Source organism: Loxodonta africana, chromosome 14, assembly GCF_030014295.1.
Source record: "Loxodonta africana isolate mLoxAfr1 chromosome 14, mLoxAfr1.hap2, whole genome shotgun sequence".
Lineage (NCBI taxonomy): Eukaryota > Metazoa > Chordata > Mammalia > Proboscidea > Elephantidae > Loxodonta > Loxodonta africana.
In genome coordinates, this window is record NC_087355.1 from 62798173 (window position 1) to 62813388 (window position 15216).

At 37.5% G+C, this 15216-nt stretch overlaps 1 protein-coding gene across 3 annotated transcripts in view; it reads right to left on the reverse strand.

The window, feature by feature from the left end:
• Nucleotides 1–15216, reverse strand: part of CSMD3 (CUB and Sushi multiple domains 3) — a 1388861-nt gene that overhangs the window by 458876 nt on the left and 914769 nt on the right. For all 3 annotated transcript variants that reach the window (XM_064268007.1, XM_003408442.3, XM_003408441.3), the window contains one exon: nt 12404–12520. In XM_064268007.1, the coding sequence (XP_064124077.1) occupies nt 12404–12520 (117 nt within the window). The remainder of the gene's footprint in view (nt 1–12403; nt 12521–15216) is intronic.

Here is a 15216-nt window from a genome sequence, read left to right on the forward strand (position 1 = left end):
TCATGATGTTGCTCATTGGTCCAGTTGTGAGGATTTTTGTTTTCTTTATATTGAGGTGTAATCCATACTGAAGGCTGTGGTCTTTGATCTTCATTAGTAAGGGCTTCAAGTCCTCTTCACTTTCAGCAAGCAAGGTTGTGTCACCTGCATAATGCAGGTTGTTAATGAGTCTTCCTCCAATCCTGATGCCCCGTTCTTCTTCATATAGTTCAGCTTCTCGAATTATTTTGTTCAGCATACAGATTAAATAGGTATGGTGAAAGAATACAACCCTGACGCACACCTTTCCTGACTTTAAACCAATCAGTATCCCCTTCTTCTACCCGAACAACTGCCTCTTGATCCATGTAAAGTTTCCTCATGAGCACAATTAAGTGTTCCGGGATTCCCATTCTTTGCAATGTTATCCATAGCTTGATATAAAACACAGGTAAACATCCTTCTGGTATTCTCTTCTTTCAGCCAGGATCCATCTGACATCAGCAATGATATCCCTGGTTCCACAACCTCTTCTGAAACCAGCCTGAATTTCTGGCAGTTCCCTGTCGATATACTGCTGCAGCTGTTTTTGAATGATCTTCAGCAAAATATTGCTTGTGTGTGATATAAATGACATTGTTCTATAATTTCCACATTCAGTTGGATCACCTTTCTTGGGAATAGGCATAAACATGGATCTCTACCAGTCAGTTGGCCAGTAAGCTGTCTTCCATATTTCTTGGCATAGGCGAGTGAGCACCTCCAGCACTGCATCTGTTTGTTGAAACATCTCAATTGATATTCCATCAATTCCTGGAGCCTTGTTTCTCTCCAGTGCCTTCAGAGCAACTTGGACTTCTTCCTTCAGTACCATCGGTTCATGATCATATGCCACCTCTTAAAATGGCTGAATATCAACTAATTCTTTTTGGTATAATGACTCTATGTATTCCTTCCATATTCTTTTGATGCTTCCTGCGTAGCTTAATATTTTCCCCCATGGAATCCTTCACTATTGCAACTCGAGGCTTGTTTTTCTTCAGTTCTTTCACCTTGAGAAACACCAAGTGTGTTCTTCCCTTTTGGTTTTCCATCTCCAGCTCTTTGCACATATCATTATAACCCTTAACTTTGTCTTCTCCAGAGCCCCTTTGAAATCTTCTGTTCATTTCTTTGACCTCATCAATTCGTCCTTTCCCTTTAGCTGCTCGATGCTCAAGAGCAAGTTTCAGAGTCTCCTCTGACATCCATCTTGGTCTTTTCTTTCTTTCCTGTCTTTTCAGTGACCTCTTGCTTTCTTTATGAATGATGTCCTTGATGTCATTCCACAACTCATCTGGTATTTGGTCACTAGTGTTCAATGCGTCAAATCTATTCTTGAAATGGTCTCTAAATTCATGTGGGATATACTCAAGGTCATATTTTGGCTTTCATGGACTTGCTCTGATTTTTTTCAGTTTCAACTTGAACTTGCATGTGAGCAATTGATGGTGTGTTCCACAGTCATCCCCTGGCCTTGTTCTGACTGATGATATTGAGCTTTTCCATCATCTCTTTCCACAGATGTAGTCAATTTGATTTCTGTGTGTTCCATCTGGTGGGGCCCTTGTGTGTAGTTGCCGTTTATGTTGGTGAAAGAAGGTATTTGCAATGAAGAAGTTGTTGGTCTTGCAAAATTCTATCATTCAATCTCCAGCATTCTTTCTATCACCAAGGCCTTATTTTCCAACTACTGATCCCTCTTCTTTGTTTCCAACTTTCTCATTCCAATTGTCAGTAATTATCAATGTATCTTGATTTCACGTTTGATCAAGTTCAGACTGCAGCAGCTGATAAAAATCTATTTCTTCATCTTTGGCCCCAGTGGTTGGTGTGTAAATTTGAATAATAGTTGTATTAACTGGTCTTCCTTGTAGGTGTATGGATATTATCCTATCGCTGGCAGCGTTGTACTTCAGGATAGATCTTGGAACGTTCTTTTTGATGATGAATGCAACACCATTCCTCTTCCAGTTGTCATTCCCAGCATAGTGGAGTATATGATTGTCTGATTCAAAAAGGCCAATACCAGTCCATTTCAGCTCACTATACCTAGGATATCGATGTTTATGCATTCCATTTCATTTTTGATGATTTCCAATTTTCCTAGATTCATACCTCGTACATCCCCAGTTCCAATTATTAATGGATGTTTGGAGCTGTTTCTTCTCATTTTGAGTCATGCCACATCAGCAAATGAAGGTTCCAAAAGCTTTACTCCATCCACGTCATTAAGGTCCACTCTACTTTGAGGAGGCAGCTCTTCCCCAGTCATCTTTGGCGTGCCTTCCAACCTGGGGGGCTCATCTTCCAGCACTATATCAGACAATGTTCTGCTGCTATTCATGAGGTTTTCACTGGCTAATGCTTTTCATAAGTAGACTGTCGGATCCTTCTTCCTTGTCTGTCTTAATCTGGAAGCTCAGCTGAAACCTGTCCTCCATGGTTGACCCTGCTGGTATCTGAGTACCGGTGGCATAGCTTCCAGCATAACAGCAACACACAAGCCCCCACAGTACGACAAACTGACAGGCACATGGGGGAAAGCAAGCATAAAAAAAAAAATAGGGAGGTACTATTTGTTAAATGAATGTAATGACTCCTCATATATTTATTTTTCACGTGATTCAACCTGTTCATTTAATATACTGAAAAATGCATCTCATTGAATTTTCACAAACTGAGCACCTTTTTGCAAACAGCACTCAAATCAATAAACAGAACATCACCAATACCCATAGACCTTTTCATTCAACATTTCTGTCACTTCACTTTGCCAAACATAACCACTCAATTAGCTTCTAATATCATAGATTATTTTGCTGCTTTATCTAAATGTAGTGAAATCACATAACTTGTTCTCTTTTGGGTCTTACCTATTTTACTCAGCATTAGGTACGTGAGACTCATTACTGTTGTTGCATATAGGTATAGATTGTTTATTTTCAGTGATGTATTCCATTTTGTGACTATATCAGCTTTGATTTATCAGTTCAACTGTTGATGGTCATTTAGGTAGTTTGCAGTTTGGCACAAATGCAAATAGTGATGCTATGAACATTCAAGTACAAGTATATTGGTAAACATATGTGCTTATTTCTATTGGGTACACACCTAGGAGTGGAATTACTGGGTCATGGGTAGATAAATATTCAGCTTTAGTACGCACTTTCAAATAGTTTTACAAAGTGTCTGTGCCGATTTACAATTCTATTACCAAATATATGAGACTTTTGGTTGTTCTTCCATAAAGATTTGGTAGTTTTTGACTCTTTCGTTGGTTCTATCCTGGTGAGTGTGGAGTAATATTGCATTGTGGTTTCATGTTAGTTTTTAAAGACATTTTTCTTGAGCACAGATAAAAAACTAGCAATTGTACACACACAACATACTATGTTCAAAGCACCAGATAAAGTAAAAGGAGACGTGGTAGAGCAGTGGTTAAGTGCTTGACTACTAACCTAAAGGTCAGTGATTAGAACCCCACTCGGTGGCTCCACATGAGAAAACACCTGGTGATCTGCTCCCATAAAGATTACAGCCTAGAAAACCCTATGGGGAAGCTCTACTCTATCACATAGGGTTGCTATGATTTGGAATCGACTTGATGGCACACAGCAACAAAAACAACCACTACCACATGCATTCTTCTCTAGACATGTGCTTTTTTTTTTTTTTAATTGACCTAAAAATCACCAAAATTTTAAGGAATTTCAAAGATTCCAAGTAATAGCCTTTATCATTATTTATCTACAGTTTAGTTTTAAATGGTGGAAATTATTGGAGTACCATTGTTTAAAATAACAAAAAGTGATATAAAATGAGACAAAAACAAACTGAAAACACAAGCAATGACCAGGCAAGTTTATTATTGCATAAAGGAAAGGTCACTTGGGGTCTGGAAAAGTTGGAAATGCACAACACAATTTCTCATTTGACAAAATTCTTTTTCAAAACATTTTTTTTTTTTTCTTTCTACAGTGGGGATGAATACCAGAGCTCTATTAGAGGAAGCTCAGGAATTGCCAGTTTTTCAGACATTTTTTTCAGGATAAAGGCGGTAATGGACACTAGCCAGATGTGAAAGTGAATGGATTGTCAATATGGCAAGAAAAATGTTCTTTAACATTCAGTGGGGCTGCTATGTAAATTTACAGAATACTGTAAGATCAGAAAAATCTGATAAATGAGTCTAATTTCTACGCTAAAGATAAGAAAAAAATAGAAAGCAGAAAAGTCGGAAAAAAGACCTAAGGGGGAAAAAATCACTATCGGTATAATTTCTATTTTTTTAAGAATAATATGATTTTTTTCTTATATACACTGAATTAATCTGTCAGATAATAAATTGAACTAATCTCTCTGGGCCTCAGTTTCCCTTTCTGTAAAATGGGGTCTAAAAGAGTTGTCTTGAAGTTTAAATGAGACAACATATGAGAATGACTTGGCACAAGTAACTGTTAACTATTGTCCCTGTTTAGTCCTCCAGAATAGGAGTTAATTTTTTTCTTGTCACTTAGCCCTAGCCAGACACTTTATAAAAGGAAGCTAATATTTATTAGAGCATGATTTAATTGGTAAAATCTGTTTTCACTATTGCAAAAACAACTTAAGACCTTCAAAGCTTTGCTAATGGCCAAATAAACCAAACCAGCAAAAGATACTAGGAACACACTATACACTGTAAGCAGCATAATGGAATGTAAATACTTATAAAAGTACAAATAATTAATGGGAAAAGACATAGAAATCAAAATTTCAAAAATATTTGGCTAAATGCTATAAAATTTGTCAATATGAGCTGATATAAGAGCATAAGAGTAAAATTAAGAGTAGAAATGACTAATTTGTCTAAGGTAGAGGCTTCTCTGGGCTTTTAGAGGCTTCTGAGAAGCAATAATGTTGCAGAAGGAGTAGAAGCATTGTGGGGAAACAGCCCTGGGTATGGACATTTCAGGACAAAGAAGTAGATGAGGTGAAGGTAAAGAACCCTAAAAGGGTGGTGGATATCTGAAGAACAGTGAGAAAAGTCAGTGGCATCAACATTATAGTACCTTCTCTTAAGAATGATAATTCAAGATGCCCTATTAAAGCAATTCATGTTACATATATGAGCTTGATTGATTAAAAAAAAAAAAGTTTAAACTTCATTTATATATAACAATAAAGAGGTAATATGGTGATATGAAAAGAGCTTTGGGCTGACAGTCAAAATACCTGGAATATTTAGATTTTAGTTATAGTCATGCCACCAGTTATGACCTTGAGGGTGCCATTTTGATTCTTCAAACACTTTGGGTTTTTTTTTTTTCATCTGCAATTTTACAGGAATGTCTATGCTTTACCCAAGGCTTTTGTTGTTGTTGTTGTTTACAAATGTACTTTTCAAGTAGGCCTTTTTTTTTTTCTTTCCATTACCACTGCCCCCTCCTGCCCCCCTGGATCCTAGTAACCATTAATCTACCTTTGTCTCTATTCATTTGCCTACTCAAACATTTCTTATAAGTGGGATCATACAATATTTGTCCTTTTGTATCTGGCTTATTTTCCTTAGCATAGTATTTTTAAGTACAATATTAAAAATATTATGTTAAGTCTAATGTATTTTTTTAATGTAGATGGGAGCCCTGGTTGCACAGTGGTTAAGAGCTAGTCTGCTAAACAAAAGGTTGGCCTTTCAAATCCACCAGCCACTCACTGGAAACCCTGTGGGGCAGTTCCATTCTGTCTTATAGAGTCACTATGAGTTGGAATATACTCTAAGTCAGTGGGTTTTAAGGTAGGTTATTTTATCTCAAGGCTTCTAGGGGACTACAAATAATTATTATCTTGACCTATGTAATGTATTTAAGAAAAAATATCTTATGGTATCATTGTAAACAAGGAGCAATATAGGCTGAATGACACTGTAATAAACTGAATATGAAAATGTTGAACAATTATATGTATCTATACACCTTGGCTTTTTTTTTTTTTTTTATACACCTTGGCTTAATGTTAAGCAGTGGGGAAAACATCACTGATGGCGTGTTTGAAGTTTATTTCTTAAAAATTTACATACTTGTGTCTGCCCTAGTTAAGATTCTTATAAACCCCTTAAGATTTTGGAGACCAGGCTTTTTAAGGAAAATTCTGACTGTATATTGTAAATGAGCATAGGACACTATGAAACCATACACACAGTATGTTCTCAATGTATAGATATGAAAAGCATGTATAAAAATCACTAGAGAGAAACACAACAAAATGTTCTCAGTGATTCACTCTGGTTGGTGAGGCTAAAATGATTTTTCTTCTTATTTTTTTAATTTTCTATGATCAACATGTATCATTTCTTATAATCGGAAACTCTTTAAAATCAAAAGAAAAGATATCTCAAAAAAAGTATATATTAATCAAAAGCTAGCTAAGACATTGGATGACAGACTCCAGATTTAATATAATCTCATGGGAACCCTGGATCTAAACCAGAATGATGAAATATAATAGGAGTAAATATAAAAGCCTACACTGAAGATAGAAAAAAAATCAATTGCATCATTATAGAATTTCAGGGATTAGGCTTAAGTGCCAATAATATAAAAAAGTTATTTAGTTGACTATATATTCCTTAAAGCCTTAGTTGACACAATGGTTAAGTGCTTGGCTACTAACGAAAAGCTCAGTGGTTCAAACCCGCCAGCCTTTCTGCAAGACAAACGTGTCACTCTGCTTTCATAAAGATTTACAGCCTTGGAAATCCTAAGGGGCAATTCTACTCGGTCTATAGGGTTCTTGCAATCATCTTGATGGCAATGAGTTTTTTTTTTGGGTGGGAGTGTTCAGTCTGGGAAGAAAAGGTAAGGCCTGGGGTTAGGAGTGTAAAAAACGAGGTGCTCACAGAAAATGACTTGGTGAATTTGAGAAATTTAGGTTGCAGCAGGGATTAAGTTGGTTTTTGTATAATTCCAGAGAGCAGAACAGGGATGACAATTGTAAAATAATTTTCAAACAATTGGAACTGTACTAACACAGAGCATTTTCCCAATGACTAAATTCCCATCAATGGAATTACCCATATCAGAACAGTTCATCATGTTTATGTGTAGAAAACATTGGTGTGTTAGGTGAAAAGTTAGACTACATTCCCTCTAAATTTTCTCCCTTTTTTAAGAGATTATCCTTCATATAACTTTGGCTACACTTTGAAATAGTTGCAGTTCAAACAAACTTTGTTGGCTCTTAAAAGAAAGGCATCTAAGTCTTCCTTCCTTGCCATGTAAATACGGATTTAATTAACACTTGCAACCTGCGAAGATGCAAAAACTTAAGTGTTAATTAAACCTCTATTTACACAGCAAGCAGTATGTAGCCCTCCAATTTCTTGTATAATATAAAGGAGCTTATTGTAAACTCCATTAATCCACTGAACACTGGAATAATAGGATGCTTTGCTTAACTTTCAGCTAATTGTCTTGTGTTATGGCGAACAATAAAAATTCCAGTTTACAAAGTCTTCTACCTCATTCCATCTGTTTAATACCAGAATACTAATTTTAACATTTTTCTCAGAAATATCCTAATTACTCAATAGATAACTAACTACAATTCCTATATAATCCTCTCCCCGAATAAAATGATGTATAGTTTTATCAAAAGTAATCCTCGTTTATAAAATCTCAATGAATTTAAATTTATTAAACACAAGTTTTTATTTTCAGCATTGTAAGACCCTCATCTCATTGCTATACATGTTTTGTTTTGGATTGTTTTGGGTTTCCTTTTACATCTTCTATTAGTAAAAATATCAATAAGAGAAATATCAAAAACAAACAACAGAGCTAAAAGAAAGTCTACTTCTCAAAACCAGTTTTTAAAAAGTACATTAATTCCATTTAAAGGTTTAACATATAATTTCAAGTAAAAAATCTTATGTTTTTTTATTAATTTATTTTATTTATTATTGAACTTTAGATGAAGGTTTACAGAACAAACTCTAGCTTCTCATTAAGCAATTAGTACACATACTGATTTGTGACATTGGTTACCAACCCCATGACACGTCAACATGCTCTCTTCTTGACCCTAGGTTCCCAATCACCAGCTTTTCTGTCCCCCCCTGCCTTTTAGTCCTTGCCCCTGAGATGGTGTGCCCCTTTAGTGTCATTTTGTTTTATGCGCCTGCCTAATCTTTGGCTGAAGGTTGAACCTCAGAAGTGACTTCATTACTGAGCTAAAAGGGTGTCCAGGAGCCATACTCTCAAGGTTTCTCCAGCCTCTGTCAGGCCAGTAAGTCAGGTCTTTTTTCATGGATTAGAATTTTGTTCTACATTTTTCTCCAGCTCTGTCTGGGATCCTATATTGTGATCCCTGTCAGAACAGTCACTGGTGGTAGCTGGGCACATCTAGTTGTGCTAGACTCAGTCTCATGGAGGCTGTGGTAGTTGTGGTCCATAAGTCCTTTGGACTAAACTTTCCTCTGCATCTTTGGTTTTCTTCATTCTCCCTTGCTTGTGAGACCAATGGAGTATCTTAGATGTCTGCTCACATGCTTTTAAGACCCCAGATGCTACTTGCCAAAGCAGAATGTAGAATGTTTTCTTTATAAACTATGTTACGCCAATTGAGCTAGATGTTCCCCTAGACCATGGTCCCTATAGCCCTCAGCCCAGGGAGTTTAAATGTGTTTATGGAGCTTCCATGACCTTGCCCTTATGCAAGTTGTGCTGGCTTCCCCAGTATTGTGTACTGTCTTATCCTTCACCAAAGTTATCAATTATCTATTGTCTTTTTACTAAACTATCTCTGTCCTTCCCCTCCCTCGCAACCATCAAAGCTTGTTTCTTTTTGTGTGTACACCTTTTCATGAGTTTTTATAGTAGTGGTCTCATACAATATTTGTCCTTTTGCGATTGAGTTATTTCACTCAGCATAATGCCCTCCAGATTTATCCATGCTGTGAGATGCTTCACAGATTCATCATTGTTCTTTATCATTGCATAGTATCTCATTGTGTGTATGTACCATAGTTTGTTTTTCCACTCATTTGTTGATGGGCACCTAGGTTGTTTCCACCTTTTTGCTATTGTGAACAATGCTGCAATGAACATGGGTGTGTATACGTCTATTTGTCTAATGGCTCTTATTTCTCCAGAATATATTCCTAGTAGTGGAATTGCTGGATATTATGGTATTTTTATTTCTGGCTTTCTAAGGAACTGCCATATTGTTTTCCGGAATGGTCATATCATTTTACATACCCACCAGCAGTGCATAAGAGTTCCAATCTCCCTGTACCTCTCCTACATTTATTTTCTGTTTTCTTGATTTGTGCCAGTAATGCTGGGATGAGATGGTGTCTTAGTCATCTAGTGCTGTTATAACAGAAATACCAAAAGTGAATGGCTTTAACAAAGAGAAGTTTATTTTTTCCCAGTTCAGTAGGCTAGAAGTCTGAATTCATGGCACCAGCTCCAGGTGAAGGCTTTCTGTCTCTGTCAGCTCCAGAGGAAGGTCCTTCTCATTAGTCTTCCCTTGGACTAGGAGCACCTCAGTGCAGGGACCTCACATCCAAAGGACGTGCTCTGCTTCTGGTGCTGCTCTATTGGTGGTACGCTTGCTTCCTTTTCCTTTTTATCTCTTGAGAGATAAAAGGTGGTGCGGGCCACACCCCAGAGAAACTTTCTTTACATTGGATCAGGGATGTGACCTGGTTAAGGGTGGTGTTACAACCCCACCCTAAAATTGCAGGCACGAAATGGAGGACAACTACACAATCATGGCCCAGCCAAACTGACACACACATTTTTGGGGGGACTTAATTCAATCCATGACAAAGGGTATCTTATTGTGGTTTGCTTGACCTCATATACATAAATAGAACACTCCACTCAACAGCTACAAAGTACACATTCTTTTCCAATGCACATGGAACATTCTTCAGAATAGAAAACATCATAGACCACAAAGCAACCCTCAACAAAATCTAAAACACCGTGAAGATACAAAGTATCTTCTCTGATCACAATGCCATCAAAGTAGAAATTAACAACAGGAAGCTGTTGTTGTTGTTAGGTGCCCTTCAGTCAGCTCCCACTCATAGTGACTCTATGCACAACAGAACAAAACACTGCCCAGTCCTGAGCTATCCTTACAACCGTTGTTATGCTTGAGCTCATTGTTGCAGCCACTGTGTCAATCCACCTCCTTGAGGGACTTGCTCTTTTCCAATGACCCTGTACTCTGCCAAGCATGATGTCCTTCTCCAGGGACTGATCTCTCCTGACATGTCCAAAGTATGTAAGACGCAGTCTCGACATCCTTGCTTCTAAGGAGCATTCTGGTTATACTTCTTCTAAGACAGATTTGTTCGTTCTTTTGGCAGTTCATGGTATATTCAATATTCTTTGCCAAATGTGTCATTTCTTCTTCGGTCTCCCTTATTCGTTGCCAGCTTTCACATGCATATGATGCGATTGAAAATACCATGGCTTGGGTCAGGCACACCTTAGTCTTCAAGGTGGTATTTTTTGCTCTTCAACACTTTGAAAAGGTCCTTTGCAGCAGATTTACCCAATGCAATGCATCTTTTGATTTCTTGACTGCTGCTTCCATGGCTCTCAGTTTGTCGTACTGTGGGGGCTTTCGTGTTGCTGTGTTGCTGGAAGCTATGCCACCGGTATTCAAATACCAGCAGGGTCACCCATGGAAGACAGATTTCAGCTGAGCCTCCAGACTAAGACAGACTAGGAAGAAGGACCCAGCAGTCTACTTCTGAAAAGCACTAGCCAGTGAAATCTTATGAACAACAGGAAGAGTAAGGAAAAAAAAAAATCAATTACATGGAAACCAAATAACACCCTGTTTGAAAACCACTGGGCAGAGATGGCACAGAGAGGCACGTATTTAGGAAACCAGAAAAGAAGGAAAGTAGAGAGAGACAAGAAACCAAAAAATGAAGAAAAACAAAAAGGAAAAAAAGAAAGAGAAAAAAAAAGTCCCCCAGGGATACCACTGGCATGGCTGCACAGACTTGGGAAAAGCAGTTCCCCAGCAGAGTGGTGCTTCAAAGCCTGTCAAGAAGCAGCGATGTTACCAGGAGTCAGGTGTTCAAGAGAAAGGAACAGAAAAAGGTGAGAGAGAGAAAGAAGAAACCAAAAGTAGCCAAAAAAGCAACAGCAATATCAAAAAAAATGCCACTGGAGGAGCTGGCCGGTGTAGGCCGGGCAAATCCAAGCAGCACATAGCCGGTGCCTCCCTAGCAGAGCGACAGTGGCCCCCCGGGAAGCTGCAGAGGCCAAGAACGAAGAAGGGTGGGGAGTAGGGGGTGGGGGGTGAGGGGTAGGACTGCATGTATGGCTGGTTACTGGGTGCTCTGTCTCCTGCTGGGAGCTCCATGAAGCTGACTTCCTGTACTCTCTGTCCACCAATCTCAGTGGCTGAGAAATCTAAGATGGTGAATCTGAGTGTCCTAGCTGATGGGGGCTTCCATTCTGTATCTCTCCTTGCTCTCTGTTCTCTGTCGGTTTCTTATTCCATTTGGTGCCTGGTTAAGTTCTTTATCTCTTCATTTGACACTCAGAGGTCTGGGATTGACGTTTGTCACTGTTTTAGTTTTTCAGGTCTTTGCTATGGAGGGATGGAGTGGTGCTTATTTCTATAGTGCCATGTTGGCTCCGCCTCCTCCGGGTAAATAATTTTAATCTATTTTTGTTTTGATCTATCAGGATGGCCATTTTCCCATTAAGTTGTTACCGTGATCAATTCCATTGCTAATTTAGTAGTTTGGATGCATTGCATGAATTAATGTGTTTAGCACTGCAGGACTTTTTATCTGTTTGATCAAGGGATATCTATTAACATCTACTGAATGCAGAGTGCAATTTTACACTCCAGTTCTGTGAAATACATCTGCCGTTCTGTATTAGGGAATTAGAGACACAGGTATTTCTTAGAGGGGTTATAAATTTATATAAGGAATAAATTGTAATAAACATAAGCATTTTTAAAACAAGTACACTGTCTTTTAAAATTGGCTCAGCATTTCATATCACCTTTTTATTCCCCTTTGAACTTGTGAAATGGATCTCTTAACACAAAGCCAGAGACAAAAGCCACCCTGTTTGATGTTTCGTTGATATGAAAATTCCAAATAACATTATTTTAATATATAAAAAAAATAAATATCTTTTATAGAACCATTTTTCTAAAAACATGAACATATAATACTACTACAGAAAAGTAAATAATCCTCTGCAGCATTTACTCAAATTTTGTTTATGGCACATTTTAGTAATGATCTGTTTTTGTTCACGCAAAATGACATTGTAAAGAACATAATGAAATAGAAATAGATGAAATGAAAATTCAGAAGATAGTCCAATTATCATTGCCTGTGGCATATTACCTTTTCCATGGGTTACGTCAACAGTCCATGTACAATTCAGAGAATTTGGATAAAATTCAGGGTAGCCAGGTGATAAGATTGTTCCACTGGGGCCTCTAACATCTCCTCCACATAATGCTGAAAATACAAAGAGATGGTCATATGATCAGTCCCAGTTTAGAGAGGCAGAGCCTGAACAAATCTCTTATCTCCTCTCTTGAAATAGGATGAGTTCAATTTGTTTGTGCCTGTGCTACTTCCTGGCAATGACGGGAGTGTGTAAAGACCTCTTCCAACACTAGAAAATCATTTTTTTTTCATTGCAACACCAGAGAAGAAAAAGGTATTTAATAGCCTCTGAGAATTCATGCTGGTTCAACTTTCCACATTTGAATTTGAAGTATCTACTTATACATTTCTAATTATCAGCAAAATTTGCATCAATTTGGTGTAATTTAAACATGAGTAGTTAATTGTTTAGCAGCCCCTCTTATTAATATTAGGAAAATAAATTGTTAATTATAGGTTCCTAAAGGGTTTTTTTTTCTTCTAAAGGGTTATGTCTTATACTTCATAGGCTTCCTTTTTAAAAATTGAAGCTAAGTTGTAAAGTTGTGAATGCTGCTTCTGCACTCTGCAATTCTTTGGGAATTACCATGAATTAAAACAGGAGATATAGATTTGTAAGTAGATACCCCAAGATAATACAAATAAATAAATGTTTATGAACTGCAATCGAATTCATTAAAATTTAATTCAATTTTCACAAATCACAGTTTAGAATATCTTTTACCACATTCGACAAACATCAGTGCTTAGAGCATGTCAGAAAATGTTATCACTATGAAAAATTAGATGAGACCAAGTAAAACTTTATATTCTAATGGAAGCAGATGTTCACTCCTTATTTTATTCCCTTTGGAGAGCCCAGCCCTCTTGGATATGAGCAAGGGCAGGAGGAAACATGAAGGCAACACGTCACCTTGTCTGCCTTGATCCTTGCCCAGCTTACTGAGGAAACCAGAAAAGTCAGTTTTGTCCCTGTCTCATCCATGATTTCTTCCAAGTAGCAATGCTGACTAGGAAAAGAAGTGAGATAACCTGACTGCTATTCTACACTGACCTTACTATAAGTAATATGTCTGCAGTTCCTAGAAGTATTTAAGCTGATAGGCTTGGAGTTATTTATAAAAAAAAAAGAAAGAATAAAAACACACATCCCTTTATTACATATTTTATTCCATCCAAGTTCTTAACCTGTATCTCTTTTGGAATTGTCTTATAGGCTGCCTGCCTTCAAAGTGAGTTTATTCTTCCAATCCCATTTATTACCAAAATATTACCTAGTACGTATGGTTTGGTGAACTGGGCTCCTGTTCAAAGACTTACAGACCTTCGTTGGTAGTATTACTGAAGTTTTCAATTTTCTTTCATTTTTTAAAGCCATATTATGCTTTTAGAATCAATGTAATCACATTACAGTGGTATAATAACATCACAATGATGATCTTGGCTGATAGGTTTTTTTTTCTCTGATTTTTGCCATATATTATCACTGTTTTGTCAAATAATGACAAGTATCCACGAGTTTTAGAATCATAATGTCTCCTCAAAAGCTAAGCCTGTGAATGTAATTTCCCAGGCCTATAAAATTCCACCTTGCCCTTGGTAGTGATATACACCTAGGCAGTGCTATCCTGTCTATATCTAAAACAGACATCAAATTCTGGGATTCATCAAAATACTCTGAATATTGCAATGGAGTATGGGCATATTCACCTACTACAAATCCCATCACAATTTTTTGTTTGCTTATTTTTAATCAGTAGGTGGTTTTAAGATAGCAAAAGTTGCTGCAAGAAATATTCAAGGAGAGAACTATGGAGTCTAGGAAAAGTAGAGAGCACACCAGTTGTTTTGTCCAAGGAAGACATAATCTAGTCACTCGCCTTTAAAGATTGGCTAGCATTTTGATAAACATAGTTGAGGGAAGGGCTAGGACATTCCAGGAGGAAGGAGCAACATTAATGAAGGCAAAAGACAGAAAGTATATATCCAAAATCACAATATAGTGAATGTTCCCCTAAGGCTGGAATGTATAGTTCATTCACTTCTTTTATTCATTCAACCAATATTTATTGAGCACCTACTATCTGACAGGACCTGTTCTTGACATTAAGGATACAATGGTAAACTGCTTATATTCTGGTAGGAAAGCAGACTACAAACAAATAGTTAAAGATAACATCAGAAATGGCAAATATTATGAAGAAAAATATAAGCTACATGGCCAAACCAAAAAAAAAAAAAAAACCATTGCTATCAAGTTGATTCCGACTCATAGTGACCCTATACAGCAGAGTAGAACTACCCCATAGGGTTGCCAAGGAGCAGCTGCTGGGCAGCCAACCGAGCTCTTAACCACTGCACCAGCAGGGTGGAGTTACTATTTTATATAATCAGTGAGATGATGTTTAAGTGACCAGCAAATGAAAGTAGCAGGTTAGTCATGTGACTATATGGGAGAATAATGTTTCAGGAAGAAAGAAGAAAGTGTGGGGGTGAGAGAGTTTAAAGAGGCGTTATATCTCATTTTTGAAAAGCAGCAAGGGAAGGCACATAGCTGGAATGGAGTGGCAGTAATGAAGGGGAGGGTGATGAGAGATGAGGTGTGGGAAGCAGTTAGGACTCAGATCCCCTGGGGCTATTAGGTTCCATATTTGGATTTTATTCTGCTTGTAAGGAAAATGAAAGAATGTTCTGAGAAAGGTTCAGCTAGAAGTTGTAAAAGGATTACTTTGGTTGGTCTGTGGAAAGCAGACTAAAAGGATCAA